This window comes from Heliangelus exortis, chromosome 2, assembly GCF_036169615.1.
Source record: "Heliangelus exortis chromosome 2, bHelExo1.hap1, whole genome shotgun sequence".
Lineage (NCBI taxonomy): Eukaryota > Metazoa > Chordata > Aves > Apodiformes > Trochilidae > Heliangelus > Heliangelus exortis.
The window spans coordinates 90,798,724-90,817,582 of record NC_092423.1 but is presented as its reverse complement, the minus strand read 5'-3'; the positions used below and the strand labels follow the sequence as shown (position 1 = coordinate 90,817,582).

The following is an 18,859-nucleotide window of genomic DNA, read 5'->3' as shown; positions in this document are numbered from 1 at the left end:
TTGGCATGACTTTTTCAACCACAAAGCCTGCTGTTCCAGGGACAAGGTTAGCATGACACCTCACCAACATTTCTCTTGCCACATCTTCCTGATCTGGGCCACCATGGTGATGGGGAACTCAGCCTCAGTCCAAAAAATTCCACCATGGTTAGGGTTAAGGTTAGTCTACCAAGAACCACAGAGTTGTCAGTCCCATGCACCACTTAAATTAGGGTTAGAGTTCAGTGAGCCCCAAAGGGTCATTCCAGGGACACTTGGGATGGAAATGGCAATAATGTTGTTCCATCCACAGGTTTCTCTTCTGGGTCACCTGTGGCACCATGGACATGAGTTACAGCTCCTAATCACTATTAGAATTAGAGTTTAGTATTAGGCTTCAGAGAACAAGAAAAGCTAGGGCCCTTGGGACACTTGGGATGGAAATTTCTTAGAATTACATTTAAAATCCATTTTTGGGGAACATGCCCCACATTTTTCAGTCAGTTTCACAGGCTGGTTGCTGTCTATGAGTCCTGAATACTTCATTTTTTTTGCTCCATAACAATTTATTTTTTGTGTGTATGGTTTTTTTGTTAGTTTGTTTTCATTTCACCTGGTTATAGTGTTCTTCATTCCTTATCTTTATTCGTTACAGAATACAACAGCAATATTGCAATTAGATATTTATCACACATTTTAGCAGTCGAGAGCCACCATGCAGGCCATGAGCATGGGAGCTTTCAAATGTATGTCAGTATGTGGACTGTCACTCAAGTCAAGTTAAAATGTGTCTTGACCATAAAAGCCCCACGGCCGTGGAATTATGTTGCTTCATTTCTTGTGCAGTGATAAAAAAAAAAAATCAGGGTCTTTAAATATGAAAGCTGAAATATAAATATAAGCTACTACTACTGTGTGAAGAAATCTCTAGGTTTGTAATTGTATAGAAAGTATGGGGAGAGAGAAAAGATCTGTTCTGTCCATATGAGAGTGTGTGATTGGCAAATAGTGTCTGCTCTCAGCAATTGGAGTCACTGAACTCTGAAAAAGACTTTTCTAGTCCCATCTCCACAACTTTTAGGCTTAGATGCCAGTTCTGGAAACATATTTGTTGGTGAATCTCTGAAGTGAAAAACTCTGAAATACATTGTTATTAAGTGTGTACTTAATTATTCATTGGAGCAAGCGTGTGACTTTACAACAAAGGAAATTCTGTTTCAATGTATGGAAAAAATCTCAGCTGTGAGAGTGAAACTTTTTGAGAAGGTTGGCTAGAGAAAAAGTGACATCTCTGTTGAAGATTTTCAAAACCAAACCAGGAGAATGTTGGACAAGAGAATTTTTCCCATTCTCCTCACAACAAGTACTCTTTGGAACCAAATCTTCCTATGTACAAACACATCTTCCAGCCATGAGGAGATGCACCACAAACTCAGTGTCTCTTAACTTCTAGCCTGAAGATGCAGATTCTCTCCCTTCATCTTGTGGAGAAGATAAAAAAGGAGAAGCTCTGTGTGGTACTATTACAAATACAGAGGGACGAAGGAGATAGGGGAGGGAGGATGAGGACCCAGAAAGACAGGAGGAAGATGGAACTGTAGAGGACTATGTATTATGTGGGAATGTATATAGGAAATGGACAGTGTTACCTGGGTCTGGATAAACATGAGTGTGAGTACCTATGAATGAAAGTAATCAAGCTCACATCTCAATAAAAAAACAGGAACTTGAAGTATTAAGGTGAAAGGGACCTTAGAAATAGCAGAGTGATATAAATATCAGTTGTGTCTCTGAGGTGTGGGATTTCTTGGGATCTGTTCTCATTTGCTTGTGTGTAGTCTTAATGAAGTAGAATTTAATTTCATAGATCATTAGAAGTACATCCAAAGGGAACTGCTGGGTGCCCCTTTTCAAGTGTTTCTATGCTTCTCTCTCACAGTAGGATGACTTTAGCACTTCAGTCGTTTTTGTAAAATACACAAAGCAAGCTGCCTGTTGTTGGAGAGCCCAGTGTTGCTAAACCCAGGGTTTTTTTAAGACACCCTTGCAGTTCAGAGTACCTGTTTCCATTCATCAGCCTGTGTTTGCATGTGCCTGTGCTTCAGAGAATATTTAACTAAGCAATAAACTGACCCTTATCCCCATCCCCACTAGTTTCAAGCAAGAATCCATCAGTTTAAGAGAAACTTTATTTGTGCATTTGAAAAAAGCTTTGCTTTTCATGTCAGTGACAGGTAGAGCAATGAAGGGGAGAACTTGTCCAATGAGAGTTTGTAAAGGATGAACTGCTTGCAGAGCTTGCTTCCAGACTGGTGTTTTTCTCCTATTTAGTGTCTTCCGCCTTTGCCTCCCATTGCTAAGGACAAATACAAAGAAACTCATGAGAATGACTTAAAGTGAAGTTGTTATGCAGGGAAACTTACAGAATATCTGAACACTCTCAAGTCAGAGACTAAAAGGCTTTGTTACATGTTGAAAGACACTTCTTCTCATTTAAGAACTTTAATGCTGTCTCGATTTCTCTTCCAAACCCCACAGGATCCCATAATTAGCACCCATACTGATGCATTCAGGTATAGGCCAGGCTTCCTCATACCTTGACTTGATTTATCTAGGTGTAGGCTATACTAACTTGCCAGGGGGATGAGGAAAACTTGTGCTGTTCTTTGCTTTGAGCTGGAAAATGCAGTTAGATCCCTCTGCTTTTGACCCAGTGAATTTCCTTTAAAGGAAAGCAAGCTAAGTTGTTCTAACAGACCACAAGAGGTGGACTATGGTTATCATTCTGTCAGCCTGATAATGCCATTCTCATGTTTCACTGTTTCCTCACACTTCATCTGTTTCATGTGTCCAACTGTTTGAAAAAAAATTAATTAATTCATTCCACCTCAGTGCTGATGAAAGCATAACCTGAACCTCCACTGGCCTTTTTCTGTCTCTATGGGTTTTAGATTTCTGTCCCTGCTATATATCCATATCTTTGCAACTTTATGGCATAGTTATTTCCACTAATTCTCTAATTTGAGCTTCTCACCAAGTATAAAAGCAACAAACAGGAGAGAAGTTGCTTCAAGTATAATGTAGCCACTTCTCTTATTTACATCTCTTCATCTTGTAAATGTACACTTGAGCTGAAATACTGCTGATTTCTCAGAAGTCATTTGTTATTTTATCTTTATTAGGACGTCTCTCACTTACAGATGGACTGGATAGTGGAAGTTGTACCACCCCTGGGAATTCCACCTCCATGGGATTTGGCCTCCTTGGACATCATCTCGGAGGCCTGGGATCCAGCAGAGATCCCACTGTTGGTAAAACCTGATGAATGGGCTGAGCCTCTGGCACCTAGAACCATTACAAAGGAGATGTTAGGGACTGGAAAAAACCTCACAGGATAAAGTAAGATACTGTAAAAAAAAAAAAAAAGAAAAAATCAGGGCTAGAAAATGTATCAAAAGAGAAAGAGATTGCTGATTACTTCACTTTTTCTATCAGTATGATGCTTTTTAACCGCCACAGTTAAACATTTGCAGTACTTTATGAGTGTTCTCAGAACACAAAGAAAACCTGCAACCCTTACACAGACTGTTTTTAATAAATTTGGATGTCCAAGCCAGTTTCAGCACAGTTCATCTCTGCTGAAATGGCTTTTTTTCCAAGGACTTTCTTGAGGACTATGTGTCAAACCCCTATAGGAACTAAGGAGTGTTGCAGACCTCACTACTTACTCTTCTAGATGAGGAATATCTTCCTTTCACTTCACTTTCCACAGCATAAACCTATGTATAATAGATATCTGTCGAATTCAAACACAGCAAGCTGTGGTAGCCAGTGGCCAATTTATATACGTCTCCATCTTATTACAAATAAGCCTCAAGCAAAGTAATCCATTGCAAACTCTTCTTCTCCTGGGACAGGAGCAAAGCATTAGTGAGGACAAATGTTACTGATAATGCTTAAAGCATTCCTGGAGGATGCTCAGATATTTTGGTGATGAGCTTGTTATAACATCTTCTGTAAAGTGATCCTGAACAATACTCATGCTCTGCTGCAGAATCAGCCGCTCCTTCAAGCGTGTTTGTTCTGCGGGGAGGAGGGGTTACAGGCTGAATGGAAAGGTTAAGAAGATGCATTTGAAGAGTGAGAGATTTCAGTGAGCACCTGCGGAAATGAAATCAGGCCCTTTTAGCTCTCAATCAGGCAAAGAATATGTGGCAAGCTCTCCTGCTGCAGGGAGCCAAAGCTCACACCTGCCTTGGCAATGTTACAGAGCTAGCGTTTTACACACAGATAAAAGCTCTTTCAGAGTATCTCCTGTAAGCATGGCTAAAGTTTCTTGGAGTTATGGATATTTCCCTTCACCGAAACAGTGGTTTTCATAGAAGTCCATAGTTGATGCATACATTGGAAGCATGAAACTAGACATTTTTGGATGTTTGCTTTTCTTCTTCTCTCTTCTGAAGATTGGCAGCACATGGAAGGATGCAAGTCTTCGGTCTTTTAGTTTAGAAACTGCAGCTTCATGCTCTCTATGGGGCATCACAACTGAGGAGTTTGCCAGTGGTTATGGGTGTGCTGAGCACTTCTTTGCCACCCTTGTCTGTGACAGAAGACAAGATTGTGCAGCTGGCTCTGTTCTAGTGTACAATTAGACTAAGTATCTTGCATCTCCTCTGTAACCAGGATCTCCCCTGCCAATGCAGTGTAGTGCCTGAGCAGGTCTTCCTATTCTTCACTCTCTTGGTCCTTCTTTCCTGACTGTTTCTCATGTTCTATCCGTCTATTGCTACCATCTCTTAAGCTCTTTGCTATTGAATATTCTGTATATAGCACCCTAAACTCACTGATTAGATTGTACAGAGTGAAAATTTTAAAAATGCCTCACAAGGTTCACATTCAGAATCTCTCTAAATGAACCTTATGTCACTTATTCCCTCACTGTCTAGACAGCCTCACACTATGAATATTGTCAGCGATGTAAATAGCTTCTTAAAAAAATTATTTCTTACTTCCTCTCAGTCAAGCTTATCGCATTTTTTACTATAAAAAGGTGCCCCAAACCTGGACCCTGGCCATCTCACTTGGCCAACCAACCATTTTATGGCTGGAAGACTCAGGTTCAGCTCCATCCTTCAGTAGACTTCTGTCTTCTTAATACAGAGGTAGGAGAACAGCAGTTGACCCATATGGCAGAGATCCCCTCCTGTATAACCAGTCTGCTGCTTAGCACACTCCTGACATGGCAGAGATGTGAGTTCAAGACCCCTAAATCTAAGTGTTTTGAAGTCTTTATCCAAGCTTACCAAGCTAACTACTGTGGTGCTGGCTAAAGGAAGATTGCATGGGGAACACTGTTCTGAGGAGTTATTCCTGCTTAGAGGTCGCTTGCTGAACCAGGTCCCCCAGGCAGGACTGGAGGGGAGAACACCTTGTGTGGGACTCCCATGGGACCTGGGGTTAAACAAGTGCTAAGATGCTCAGAGTTGTCAGGTCAGGGATTGCTCTGTGGATGCAGCAGGAAAGCAAGCACCTGCAGGGCTAGCTCATGTGAAAACCAGCTCTGCCTAATTTTAGCACTTAGATATGTCCTGTCAAGGATGCATATATATTCCCTTTGTGAGTTCAGCTCTTGGACTGCAGCTAATTTCCCTCTGCTATATAGCATTTGTATATGATTTTATGTGTTCTCCATGTCTGGATGTTTGTGAGGAAAGAGCAAGGGAAATCTCATAATTTATATGAAATGTAGATACACAGATCATGGTCTTGCATAAGTGTGTTGTTACTTGTTGCCACTGCGACTTTCCATATTATTGATGACTCTGAGCAGAATAGGGAGATAGCACAAGCTTCAAATAAACACTGTCCTGAACCTCATGAATACTACATATGTATGTGGATATCCATGGATATGTACATACACAGAAAACACCCTTAATAGCATCCCACTTATACCATGCAGTTAAATATAGGAATCTTTGGTCTTCATTGCAATACAGAAATGTAAGAGAGGAGATAGCAAGCTTATTTTCAAGGAAAAAGAAAAATCTTTGGCCCTATGCATTAAATCACAAAACCACACACACATGCAGAATTGTTCATACCCATTTCTTGGAGACTTGAAGTTGGGCCTCCAGAATGCACACCTCCTCCAGATGCTTTTGCTTCATGGCCCATCAGTGATGAAGCAAGTGATTCTCCTTTGATCCCAGAGGAAGTGAAGCCAGCATTGTGGATGTTCTGGTCAGACATTTCTGTTTCTGCTGATGTGGAGCCCACTGGAATCATTACAAGGATCAGCCAGTCTTTTTATACACTGTCAGAAATGACAGCACAGAAATGAAACTGCTGCTGTGATAAGAAAGAAAAGAAACCAAAACATACTCTCATCCAGGAAATGAAACTGAACTTTATGAACACTCCTCTTTTCTCCAGCTGTCAAGGTCAAGGTTAGGCAAACCAGGTTATGTCCTCTTGTACTAAACCAAATCAGTAGTGTTTGAATTAGTGATTGGCAACTGATGTGGCTGAGAAATTTGCTTCTTTGTTGTTTTGTCATGCACTTTAGTTTTCTGAATAGCAATTGCAGAAGACAGTCCCTTATTTCCAAAATTAATACAAGTCTAAGTGAAGACAACTGACAAAAAGGCAGCAAGCAGGTGGTAATAAAATACCTGAGGTTGCAGCTTAAACGAGAGTAAAATTCCATGTAAGAATAGGATAATTAAAGCTACATGCCCTCTTCAAAGTGACATTGAACTCAAAATAGTCACTTTCGTTGTTGCTACAGATCCTTCCTGCAAAGCTGCTAAAATTTTTTGGAGCTTTGTTAATATAATTTACTTAGTGTTCCAAACAGCCCGTCAGGAAATTATGATGAAGTCTGGCAATGCCACAGGACTGAAGGCGTCACAAAGTTGCCGGGACTTTCTATGTGATGACCTTTTACTCAGTCCTAAAACACAACTTATAATGGATACACACAAAGTTATCTAACTAAAAATAGTTAAAATCAGACAAAATAAAACTGTACGGCAAGCAAGCTGCCTCAAGGCAATTCCTGATTGGCAGAAATACCAGTGAATAAGCAGGGAAAAGAGAAATTAATAGCGGTCTCATAAAAGCAAGGCAAAGAAACTCAGGAGAGGGAACACACGCAAGGGAAGCTTCTGTTTACAGGTGTGCCACGGACCTAGTCAGCAAGGAAGTGGCTCTAAAATCTGCTGTCTGTTTTCAGTGAGATGAATGAGGAATGTGTGAGTAGGCATGGATGACACAGTGCTAACATCATCTGAGCTCTGCCTTCCTGCTCTTCTTACTGTAGTGGTACAGCAAATGGAAGTTAAGGAGAAGTTGTGGGTTGGAAGGGGTTTGCTTTCACTTGTATTCAGCTTCTGAAAATTTGGGACAACCTCTTGTACCTGTGTCAGGGCTGACCCCACTATTAGGTCTCAACAGCCCTGGCCAGACTCTCCTGGACCTTTAGTTTCTGATGCTGTAGCTGCAGCTCCATCACAGCCATACCTCATGGATTCAGACTGAGCTGCAGCCTCCCTGCACGGCTTGACCATGGACCTGCCTGGTTAGCAAGGTCAGACTTGCCCAATAGTCACTGAACTGTGACTGACCCTGGCTGCCATCACCAGATCTCAACCTGATTTGTTGACTCCTATTTCTGGCTTGACTTTGGACTGCCCTCATCACTATAAACTTGCCTGATGGTTTGGATTCTTGGTTTAACCTGTGTAACATCTCTGTGTTGACCTTGTTTTGGGTGGTGGGCGAGAGCCTTTCTGTGCCCAGGCAACATGACACAACATCACAGCTTCCAGTTTAAGAAGACCTAGTGTCACTACTGGAGTGGGACTGGGAATAAGAACTAAGTCCCTAAGCCAGCACCTTCCATAGGTCCTCTCCCTTCACCAATTTATCCAGAAAGAAGTGCATCTCCTCTCACCTGATGTCTTTGTATGGGATGTTTTCCTAGATGATCCCCTACCTTTTTGTGCTTTGTTTCACTGGTATTTCTGGTTAGAAAGTGTGACTTCCAGGGCAATGTAGTAGATGTCCAGCTGAGTTTGCAGGGAGCCTGGCACAGAACCACTAAGGCAGTTGTCATTGTGGGATGTTTGTCAAAAATCCAAGCAGTGAAAATTTAAAAGCCAAACTGATGTAACTTCTGGTCAATGCATGGGAGGAAAGAGAAAACAACTCATTTGTATCACCAAGCCTGACATTTTAACATTAAATTGGCTCTAGTGGAGTATCTGAGGAATTTCACTGCTCTAGAAGCTAGAGCTCTGAGGAGGGATGAAAGGTGGTGTGAGCTGACCTGAAAAACATCCAGTGGCAATTCTAAGCCTGAGAACTGAGAGTCAAAGCCATGAATACCATGAGCATGACTTTCTTTATCCTTAGTGTCACTACAATTTTAATAGCCTTAGGTGCTGAAGCCTTTACATCTGTGGCTAACATAGTTTGATGTTTCATTTGCTGAGTTTCAGGTTCAAATTAAATCCTCAAAAATCATGCACTGTCTGGACTGTGTGCTCTTTGAAAGGAACTGGAAACCCAGAAGTTTCATTTGAGGTAGTTTGAAACTTTAAGCCAAGGGCATCCTTCCATTCTTCAGTTTGTTTGTTTTTTTTTTTTTAAATAAAGAAGAAAAAAGGTGTGCTAATCTGAAAGCACCGAACAAACCAACACAAGGAGGTGTGCATGCAACTCTTGTATTTTGGTCAGGAATGACCTTCCCCACTTCTGCCTGTGGATATAAACTGCTGTGTCTCTTTGGTAGGTTTTCCTCTTGAAGTCCTCCCTGGTGTGCCACTCTAGAGACACTTTCCTCATGGTGAAGCTGGGCAGCTGATCAGTGACATTAAACTCTACGTAGCCTCCTTTTGGCAGTCACCTTTTTCATTCCAGTAACATGTTCATTGAACTCAATTCTTCATAAACATTTTCCCATAAACCTCTGTTTCAAAAGAGATTATTCAAACAGCTTTTAAACAATTACTCTTTTGAAGGGCCTAATTGAAGGAAATAAACCTGTAGAGAATCTGACTGAAGCAAAGATCTTCAGCATCCCAGATTATCTATCTGTCACCCTGTGACCTATTTCCTTCACACTACTTTTTAATTTTTGTAGCAATTATAGTGTATATGGATAATACCTATTAGCATATTTATGGTCATTGCTTCATATTTATTGTCTGCACAACTCATTAATCTTCATCTAGTGTGTGTGGCTGACAGCTCAATCTATTTTGCAATCTCTGGGCAGCAGCCATATCCAAAAAGCTTTTGTTTCCCTGTAAATAAACTGTGTTCAGGACCAGAGGACAATGGTACATCGTGCAGTGATTGACACAAGCCATGGCTGCTAATCAAAAGTAGATTTTATTACCAGCTGAGTCAAGTGCATTATGGGGCCATTGTTCTAGTGCTGTCAGGGCAAGAGCATACGTAGTCAGTCACCTTCTCAAGATGGGTTGATTGTTCTCCAAGATTAGACAGAGTTGCCTTATTATCCATCCCAGACAACAAGGCATCTCACCCAAACAGACGCCTTTACAGAAACTGCCTGTGCATTGAATTGATTTGAATTGCTAATGCATAATCTGTCCAGCACAGATGTGCAATGAATATTTGGATGTTGTTTTGCATGTCAGTTGAGAAGGCTGAATGATGAGGTGATGATCATTCAGTGATGGGTACTGGACATTTGCCAACAATTGAGTTTGAGCACTTTCCCTGACAGTAATCAGATCAGCTTCCAAAATGTCTTTTCTTCAATTCACTGACAATTTATGTTTGAAGATAATGCAACTCTCTCACAGTTAACACAGTTGGCAGCAATTTGCATTTTTTTCATATAATTAAATTTTTCATTTCACCCAGAAGAAATACATACAAGCTGCATATAACTGATATACATATTGCAAGACACTTCCAAAGTAAATCCACTTGAATAAGAGGCCATCTAGACAAGTCAAGAATGTTGAAACTCTCCATAATACAGGCAGTAGTACTTTTATTAGCTATAAAACTACATTTGCTTTGAAAAAATTAGGACCCTTGCTATCAAGCTGGATTAGGTAAGCTCTCCAAAACCTACAGTCAACATAATAAGCATTTAGTATATGATCATGGTCATGCTTAGAGTCAGACAGCAAACGCAGTGTTCTGATTTAACAATTTTCAGTCTCTGAAACTGGCATAGTATAAAATTGGAACAGACATAGGACTGACATAGTATAAAACAGGAACAGAAATGAACCCCACAAGTCTGATACTATGACATCCAGGGGCTGATATGAGCTCACACAGTCACGTTACATGAGTCATGTGATTGTGAAAGAGGTTTTTATGTGGTCATAATCATAAAATCATACAAAAATTTAGTTTGGAAGGAAGCTCTGGAGTCCATCTTGTCTGTTACTTGCTCAGACACAGACTTGGTTGTGTTATAATTATCTCCAGGGATGCAGGTTCCACATCCTTTCCAGGCAACTTGCTCCAGTATTTGGCTAGTCTTATAATGATTTTTTTTTTCTCTCTGTATCTTGTCAGAATTCTGCAACTTGTATCTGCTGTCCTTTCTCAGAGCATCTCTAAGGAGATTCACCATCTTCTTTACATCCCTCGTTATTTCAGATCTAAAAAGAACCATTAAAACCTTACCTTTAGGACATAAGTAGCTTAGAAAATCAGAGGGACCTGGGGACACTTCTGGTATCTAAACGATTTTACTTCCTAACTTTATTTAGGTCTTTGTCCAGTGTATCTCTAATCATATAACAAAACACTTTCCCTCAGAAGTAAATAATAATGCTTCTTCAGAACTTCTAGAGGTGCTTTAGAATATACATTAACTAATCCAGGTTTGTTACCTGTCTTTCTAAGGCAGAGATGAGTATGTGATAGAGAGAAGAATCACTTCTGTAACTTGCTGTCTTCCAAATAGTGAAATTTACTGTAGCTAGGAAGTGATTGAGCCTTTTACAACCAAGGTCAGAAAGAAGTTCTGATATTTCCACAGGTCAGCCTTAGTCAGGAACAGGCTTAATGGTTCTCATTTGGATTTTTATTATAATTTTTATCTGTCAGAAGAAATACATCATTATCCCTGCACTACAGATTAAACAAATCACAAAGATGCACTGGTATCTTTTTGAGGGCAGACAATTCCAATTTTGGATTTTTTAATGTGTGCTATTAGAAAGACAAGTGTTACATCTGTATGCTCTGCATGTTCATAATACCAGCTGAAATTCCGTGGACTTCCCAGCTAAAAACAAACAAACAAATGAAGAGATTTCTAGTAAGTGGCCTGAGAAGACTAAGTGTAGACTTCAAATGGACTTAGATGGCAAAAGCAGAATTCCAGCCTGTGTTCCTCAAAGCTCTCCCCATCTGGATCCTACCCCACCCTGGTAACTCTGCTTCTGACCTCAGTTTTAAGTGGGTGAGCATAGTTGGCCTTGATGTTGTATTTTGTGCCAGGACTTCACTCCCTAATCCAAACCTGTCCAATGAGACCCTGCTCAAAAGAGGGAACAGTCCTGCCTTAAATGCTTAAGCTCAGAGACCAAATGAACCCTTTGAGAGCAGTGCTGTAAGAAGCAGGAGTAGAAGCACCACTCTGCCAAGGAGGCGTGTTGCCATTTGGTAATCTCCAAGAAAGTCTTAATTATTTCATGAGGCTTCCCTCTGATACTTGCATTTCCTATCCCGAGCTATCAGAACTGCTGAGGCCCTGGAATGGAAACCTGGGCATCATTCTCAAGGCTGTTAGTTTCTGCTCCAAGGAAAGTGGTACTTGAAAGATGTCATGAAATAGCCAGTGCTTAATGTTCTGAGTGAAGTAATTTTTGTCCCAAAGACATTTAACACAAGCCATTATTCCTTCACTGAGGGATCCTTTCCTTACAGCTAAAAGCCTTGTTTTCCAAAGCATGGAAAGTTACTTCAGCTGACAAATAGGTGTCAGCAGTGTGGTCTTTTATTTTTTGAGCCTGAAAATTGAGGTAAAGATAAAAATGAATTGTTGCCTCATACTTTATTCTGTTAAAGAAATACATAGATATGTGGTAAAACCATGCCATCTGCTGAGTAAAAGTTCCATTTGATTTTGAGGTTGCAGTCTTCCCATGTATACAGTTGTATTAATAATACCTCAGAATACAGGAATACAGACTATTCTAGACTGTAGAAAAGAAAAGGGTATTTATTAGTTCATGTAATCTTCAAGATGTATAGATGTGAGGGGAAATTGTCTTTCTGGAACCTAGGATTCTTGAAGGCAGTAGACCAAGTATATAAGCCACTAACTGGCTGTACCTCTCCCTTCAGAAAATATAAGTTGCTTTTTTTTTTTTACTGAAAGAAATGTCGTAAAAACAAAAATAAAAGGTGAAGAATTAGAATCACTGGCCAGAGTGCCCCTGGCACAGTCTGTGCTCCAGGATAAGAGCTGAGCAGTGCAGAACGGGTCTCTCTGGGCAGCTGCTCCCTCAGCCAGGGAATCTGATCCAGCAGATGCTCCCAAGGCAGGCCCAATGGGTCCAGTGCCACGTAGAAGCAGCTGGCAGAAAAAGTGGCTGTGATGCCTCCCACCCACAGTCTGAGTCAGGGGACAGTTCACTTGTGGCCTCACTGTGTGTGTTGTCATCTCTCTTTCTCATGCTACAGCTGGGATGTTCAAGGGATGAAACTGAGTTCCTGTTTTCAGAAATGAAACAGAAAGTCTTGTCAGAAGATAAAAGCTGTACATGGGGAGCTTGGATCTTATTCCCAGGAGATTTCTGAGGATGCAAATATTTATGATACACAGGTGTTACGTCAATAAGCATGGTATAAGCATGTAATGTAGATAAAGAGGTTTCAAATCCTAGTACAAGTGAGTATCCATGAAAGAATAAGTGGGGAAAGTAGTTTTATGAGTGATTTGAAAAGCTAGTAATGATGAAGTGGCTTATCTGTTACATGGGCAAGGGGTCTGAAGACAAGATGCCCTGATTGACTTCTCATCTCCAGCTGCCAGATGTGGAAAGGTTTCAGGCCATGCTTACAAAAGTATGAGATATTTCCTTGGAAGATCAGCAAGAGCGAGTGGTTCTCTTAGACTCTTCTAGGCCCTAACAGCTGTTCCAATGGGGAGAAACCTCTTATTTTGTGTTTCCTGGTAATTTTTTTCACCCAAAGGATATGTGGATTTGGTATGGGTCATTTCTGTTTCAAGAATGTAGGCTACATGTTTGTATGACTTACACTGTAAGACTGGAGACAGAGCCCTGTCTGACCTGAGGTGGTGATCTGCTTACTCTGCTTGTTACAAATAAATGTAACACAGCATCTGAGATATTGCAAAGGGCTGACAATTATAGCAGCACAGTAAGGATGAAGTACAGTGAGAAAATCACACAGTGAAGGCCCTCCCTGGAAAGATCATGGAACCTGTCTTCTTGGTATCCATATCTCAGCATATGAAGCATGAGAAAGCAATCAGCAATCGCCATGGATTTGGCAAGGACACATCGTGCATGGGCAGCCTGACTGCCCTCTGTGTCAAAACTCCTGGCATTCCAAGTGCCAGGAGAAAGAAAACGCAATTTCTCACAGAAAGTCATTTGTAAAGAAGTTTCCAACTGTTACAAAAGAAACAACCTCTCTATCTCTAGAGTATTTAGTGAACCATGTCTGTCCATGAAGGCTGGGCACCGATAGATGCCTTGAAGCAGCAGTGCTTACAGCAATCAGGCAACTTTCCTCAAAACAGAGGAGGTGCCTGTAAAATTCTGAACATCACCCATTTATGGCAATAGAATGCAAGCCTTATGAAAAGGTTCAGCAAGCAGATCTGTATCCTTGTGGCTAGTACTTAAATAGGAAAGAAAGTGCTTCTCCATTTATAATGCTAAAGCTGCTGGGCAAGACACAGTGGAAGACTTAAATTAAATGTCAACTCATGAGGTACTAACAATAAATAAGGGAGAAATTTCTGTTGCCTTTATTGGCTGTAGATAAGCCACAGGATAAACTATTTACTGCAGGTAGCTTGTGCAGTCCTACGTGGATGCATCTGTCCTAGATGGATCATGAATGTGTTTTATTACTTGGATGAGAGAGAAGACTGGTGGCAGCCTGTGCTGCCCACATCTCCAGGGCTTTACCATCCTAGGGCCTGTCTACTGTATAATTGAGAACTCACCAAATCTTCAAGAGCAATCCTCTGTCATTTCTTCTGTTCATGCAACATAGACCTCCTAACCTTCCTTACTTGGCTGCACTAGGTGCAGGCTGTGGTGGTAGCAGCATGCTCTGCAGATGGATGTGCTTTTTGCATGATGTCTAGTTGGGAGGGATGCTGACCCATGATCCAGCAGGGCCTTTGTAGACTGAAAGGGGAATGAGATGACTTAGAGACAGTGATGTGATCTATCCATAGTGCCCATGACATCTTCCTGCAGGAACTAACAACTCTTCTGTCCCTTGGGGGACACTGGACACTGACATTTCCGATATCTGGCTACCTCTTTGCACCATTGGCACTGCACCAGGGTGCTGCACATCTGCATATAGCACCGGTGTGTAAAAAAATATTAATCTGAGGTTTCTAGATCTGTGGATTCCTTTATCAGGGCTATCAAATACTTTCCCTCCGTTGCCACACTTGATTGATTCAGAACTCACTTATGATATTCCCTCTCTTCTCCATTTCTCCTCCTCTCCAGAAGTCCCCAGACACATGGGAGGCAGTCACAGACTGGAGAACTGTTCTTTTTTTTTTCCTCAGTTAGGCCTGCTCTCTAGGACACTTCATCCATCCTACTAGCAAATTTTTCCCCTCAGGAAGATTTTTGCTGTGTGTTGCAGAGCCCTTCCTTGCCAGGGAGGCTTCCTTTGTACTGTCCCTGCTTTCTGCACTGTGGGCCTTGGCTTGACTCCTCCAGGGAAAGCTGGCGCTATCGAGTAGCTGGAAGATGAAGAGGAATTACCAGGGAAAAGGACTGCAGTACAAACAATAGAAGAAAAGGGGGCAAACACCTTACTTCTGATGTGTAAGGGACTTAGTACTGATGCCCCCTTGATTTTAGTTTATTGCCTACTTAGAGGAGAAACCTGGAATGCATTAGCATCCCCTATAAAGGTGTGTGTCAATTTTGAGACCTGCAGTGAACTATCCACTCTACTTGTTAAGCTGGTAATGTGGTATAGATTCAGAAGATTGAGAGCATGTTATTCTGCCATGGTGAGTGTTGGCTACTTTCCCCACCCCCAAGCCTGGAACTTGAAGCAGAGCCTGCTATGGGTATGGCTCACCCATATGTACAATCCCAAGAGGTCTTACATCTGGAAGGAAGGAAGCAAAAGTGTTCCAGGAGGAAACCCACACAGGAACAAAGGGAAGCTCAAAAGTTCCCAAACCTGCTGTCCAGTTTGCCATTTGTGCATGTCTCATGAGCCTGCTCTGACAGAGTACATGGAAAGGCTCACCTTGTCTCATTCTATTGGCCTGAGATGCTCCACTCCTTGATAAGTCTGATAATTAATGCTGGAACATGTCCTGAGGAAGGCTGTACCTGGTTTGGGGTAACTGTCAGGGCACGATTAGATATATGGAGAAACCTTTCTTGGAAAAGGGTGACTGAGCAGAAGGCAACTTTCACCTTTACTCAAGGAGCAAGAGATGGAGAGATGACAAGGCACAGCATCGACACTTGTGTGACACATGGCACATCCCAAGAAATAATGGAATCTGCAGACCTCGTGCCTGTCACAGCTCCTGGGCTGAATGGCAAGGATGAGAGCTGTCAGGAGACACTGCCCATGGCTGCAGCTGCAGGCACAGTGAGTGGCTATGAGGAAGCCACTTTGTGGTCTGGTTTGTCTCTGTGCAGCAGCATTAGGGAGACACTATTGTGGAAAAATATAGGCTGTAGGACCTGATTAGCCACAGGAGGTCACAATATCCCCTGGTATATGCTTATTAAGTGACTGCCAGGGGGAAGAAGCTGATGGAAATTCCCCTTTTTGCACCATGATCTAGCAATGTTTCCATCTATCTATTCCTTACCAGTATCTGCCCTTTATGCCCAGGTCCACACTGGTAGGTCTGTTCCATTTAGACCTGGTGTGTGGTTAAAGCACTAGAAAAAGGGAATGAGAAGCATTCTTGCTGTGAAAAAGATAATCCCTTGGCCTCCTGGTCAACAGAAGGGGTTCTTCATGGGCTCAAGAATCTGCACAGAAACCCCAGTCTTGATGGCATTCATTAACTCTTCTTTCTCCTCAGTAGAGAGATATTTAGAAAGGTGTCCTACCCTGAAAGGAAAACCATGCAAAGTTTAGTTTAAGTAGCAGCAGCTATTCTAAGTGAAAGCTTGAACTGTACATTCCTATAGAGTGCCAATGAAGCTGCTGAGAGGAGTTAGTGCCATGGGAAAAAAAAAAAAAGCAGGATAAATGTGTAATATTTGCTGGCTCTTCTTTGTTTCAGAGGGATAGGATTTGAAATTTGATTTGTTCAGCAAGATTTTGACACTTGTCAGTTCCTGCCATGGTTATGTCACAACTCATGTGAAAGTGAGTTTCATCAACTTAAATGATATGTCATCTAAAAGTCTATGGATAATTTCCTGGCTATGGGCCCACCTCCATCCCTTTTTCCTGCTCTTACCCTCTGTAGGGGTTGGAATATATTTTGCAAGAAGCAAAGGGCCCCTGTTACTGGGAGAATGCGAGCAGCATTGCAAAGGGCAAAAACTATTTTTAGCTTCCTGTCCCTGTCCACCAAGACCAGACCCAACCACAGTTAAATGTGCAATTTGAATTCTATGAGAAGGTGAGAGTTTTAAATCTGAACTTAGTTACTTCTCTCAGCTTCTAAAGGCCAGGAGTGAGTGGAGTGTTTCCTGCCATTCTGCAAGCACCTTGGCAATCGTTTGGCCTTTGGTGCACTAATTCTTAACAGCACAGGAGTGGAGGAAACATGTAGAGCTGTGAAAAGGAAACACTTTTCTTGAAAAACACTGTGGGAGTCTATTGACATAAGTAGATCCTGCATGACTTTTGTCTGTTTAATGCTCTTAAAGTTTGGGGGTTTTTAACTCACTGAGACTACAGCCTTTGTTATTTGTTCTAATCAACTTTCTATTGCCATTGTAAATGAGCTTGCTCTTTGCCTGGGTGGGAGAATTTGATATAAAAGGTTCTAATGAAGAAAGGTGAAAACAAGTAGTCCTGCAGGCAAAAGAAAGAAGATCTGAATTAACTTTTAAAAGGAGTTGATCTTCCTGTCTGTTTATCATCTGCTTATTATTCAGAGGAGTATCCATCTGAGCAGCTGCAATATTGCAGTGAGTGTGTACTGCTCTCTGAGCATCAGGGATAGAATCATAGAATTGGTTTGGATGGAAAAGAACTTTCAGATGATCAAGTCCAACTGGTAACCTAGCTCTGCTAAGTCCACCACTGAACCACAGTGGTGGTCCCTAAGCACCACATCTACACGTCTTTTAAATACCTCCAGGGGTGGTGACTCCACCACTTCCCTGGGCAGCCTGTTCCAGTCCCTGACAGCCCTTTCAGTAGGAATTTTTTTCCTAATATCCAACATAAACCTACTCTAGTGCAACTCGAGGCTGTTTCTTCTTGTCCTGTCTCTTTTTACTTGAGAGAAGAGACCAACCCCCACCTCGCTATTGCTTCTTTTCAGGGAGTTGTAGAGAGTGATAAAGTCTCCCTTCAGCCTCTTTTTCTGTACACAGCCAGTGAGCAAATAGTTATTTCCATTTATCTATGAGGGTTATATTCTGAAACTCTGAGAAGTTCCAGTGGTGACTAAACACCCCCAGCTCCCTCAGATGATTCTCATCAGGCTTGTGCTCTGAACTCTTCCCCAGCCTTGCTGCCCTTCTCTGGACACACTCCAGCACCTCAGTGTCCTTCTTGCATTGAGAGACCCAAAACAGAACACAGTACTCAAGGTACAGAAACACAGTACAGATACCTCTGTAGGGTCTTTCTACCCTAAAGCAGATCCACACTCCAACCCAACTTGGTGTCATCTGCAGGATTACTGAGGGTGCACTCTATCCCCTCACCCAGATCACTGCTAAAGATACTGTGAGAGAACTGGCACCCAACCTGAGCCCTGGAGAACACCACTTGTGATGGGGTCTTTTTTTCCACATTCTTACCATGGTTATTGGAAGAAGTCTCACAGATCCTGGTATGTCATAGATTTAATCTTTCTTTCACTCTTCTATATGGCTTTCATACATTCCCAAAAGAATAGCATCTCTGTGCCACCTACCATTACATGAAGCATTGATCACTATAGGCAGCAATTTCTGCTCCTTTCCTCTTACACATGGTGACCAAATAGGCCATTCTAAGATAAACTGTCTCAGATCAGAACAGCTTCCTGAGTATGTTTGGTATCACAAGAGATAAAGACATGCAGGAAATGAAACTTGACAAAAGCAAAGAGTAAGTGAATGGGAGTGGTGAGAGCAGAGGGAACATAGGGTGTTGACAGCATCACCACTGCTTATCACAGTGTAACTCTGGACTTCAGCTGAGGCTGCTCACAGGACAATAAAGCTCATTTTCCATGAGTTTCTTCCTCTCTTCCAGACCATTCTTCAACAGGCACAAAACTCTTACTAAGTTGCTCCCACATAAAAATCATGTCATTGTTGGCAAGTGAAATGATGTCGTATCAGGTTCTAGATGAAGAGATGAAGAATATTACTGTATCCCATTAATTGGAGTTAATGAGAACTTGTATTAGATATTTTATTAAATCAGAACATATTTAGCTACTTGTAATTCAGGTGAAGAGTTTGTGCCTTCCTCCAGTTTTTAAAATAAA

General features: G+C 41.7%; 1 protein-coding gene across 1 annotated transcript; it reads right to left on the bottom strand.

The window, feature by feature from the left end:
* Positions 1–2,150: 2,150 nt before the first annotated feature.
* Positions 2,151–6,321, bottom strand: LOC139792995 (interferon alpha-inducible protein 6-like). The gene is made up of 3 exons (XM_071736987.1): positions 6,084–6,321; positions 3,178–3,324; positions 2,151–2,335 (listed from the first exon to the last, which is right to left on the bottom strand). Exons 1-3 carry the CDS (start codon positions 6,265–6,267, stop codon positions 2,307–2,309), a joined length of 360 nt encoding a protein of 119 aa, XP_071593088.1. The 5' UTR covers positions 6,268–6,321; the 3' UTR covers positions 2,151–2,306.
* Positions 6,322–18,859: the final 12,538 nt, after the last annotated feature.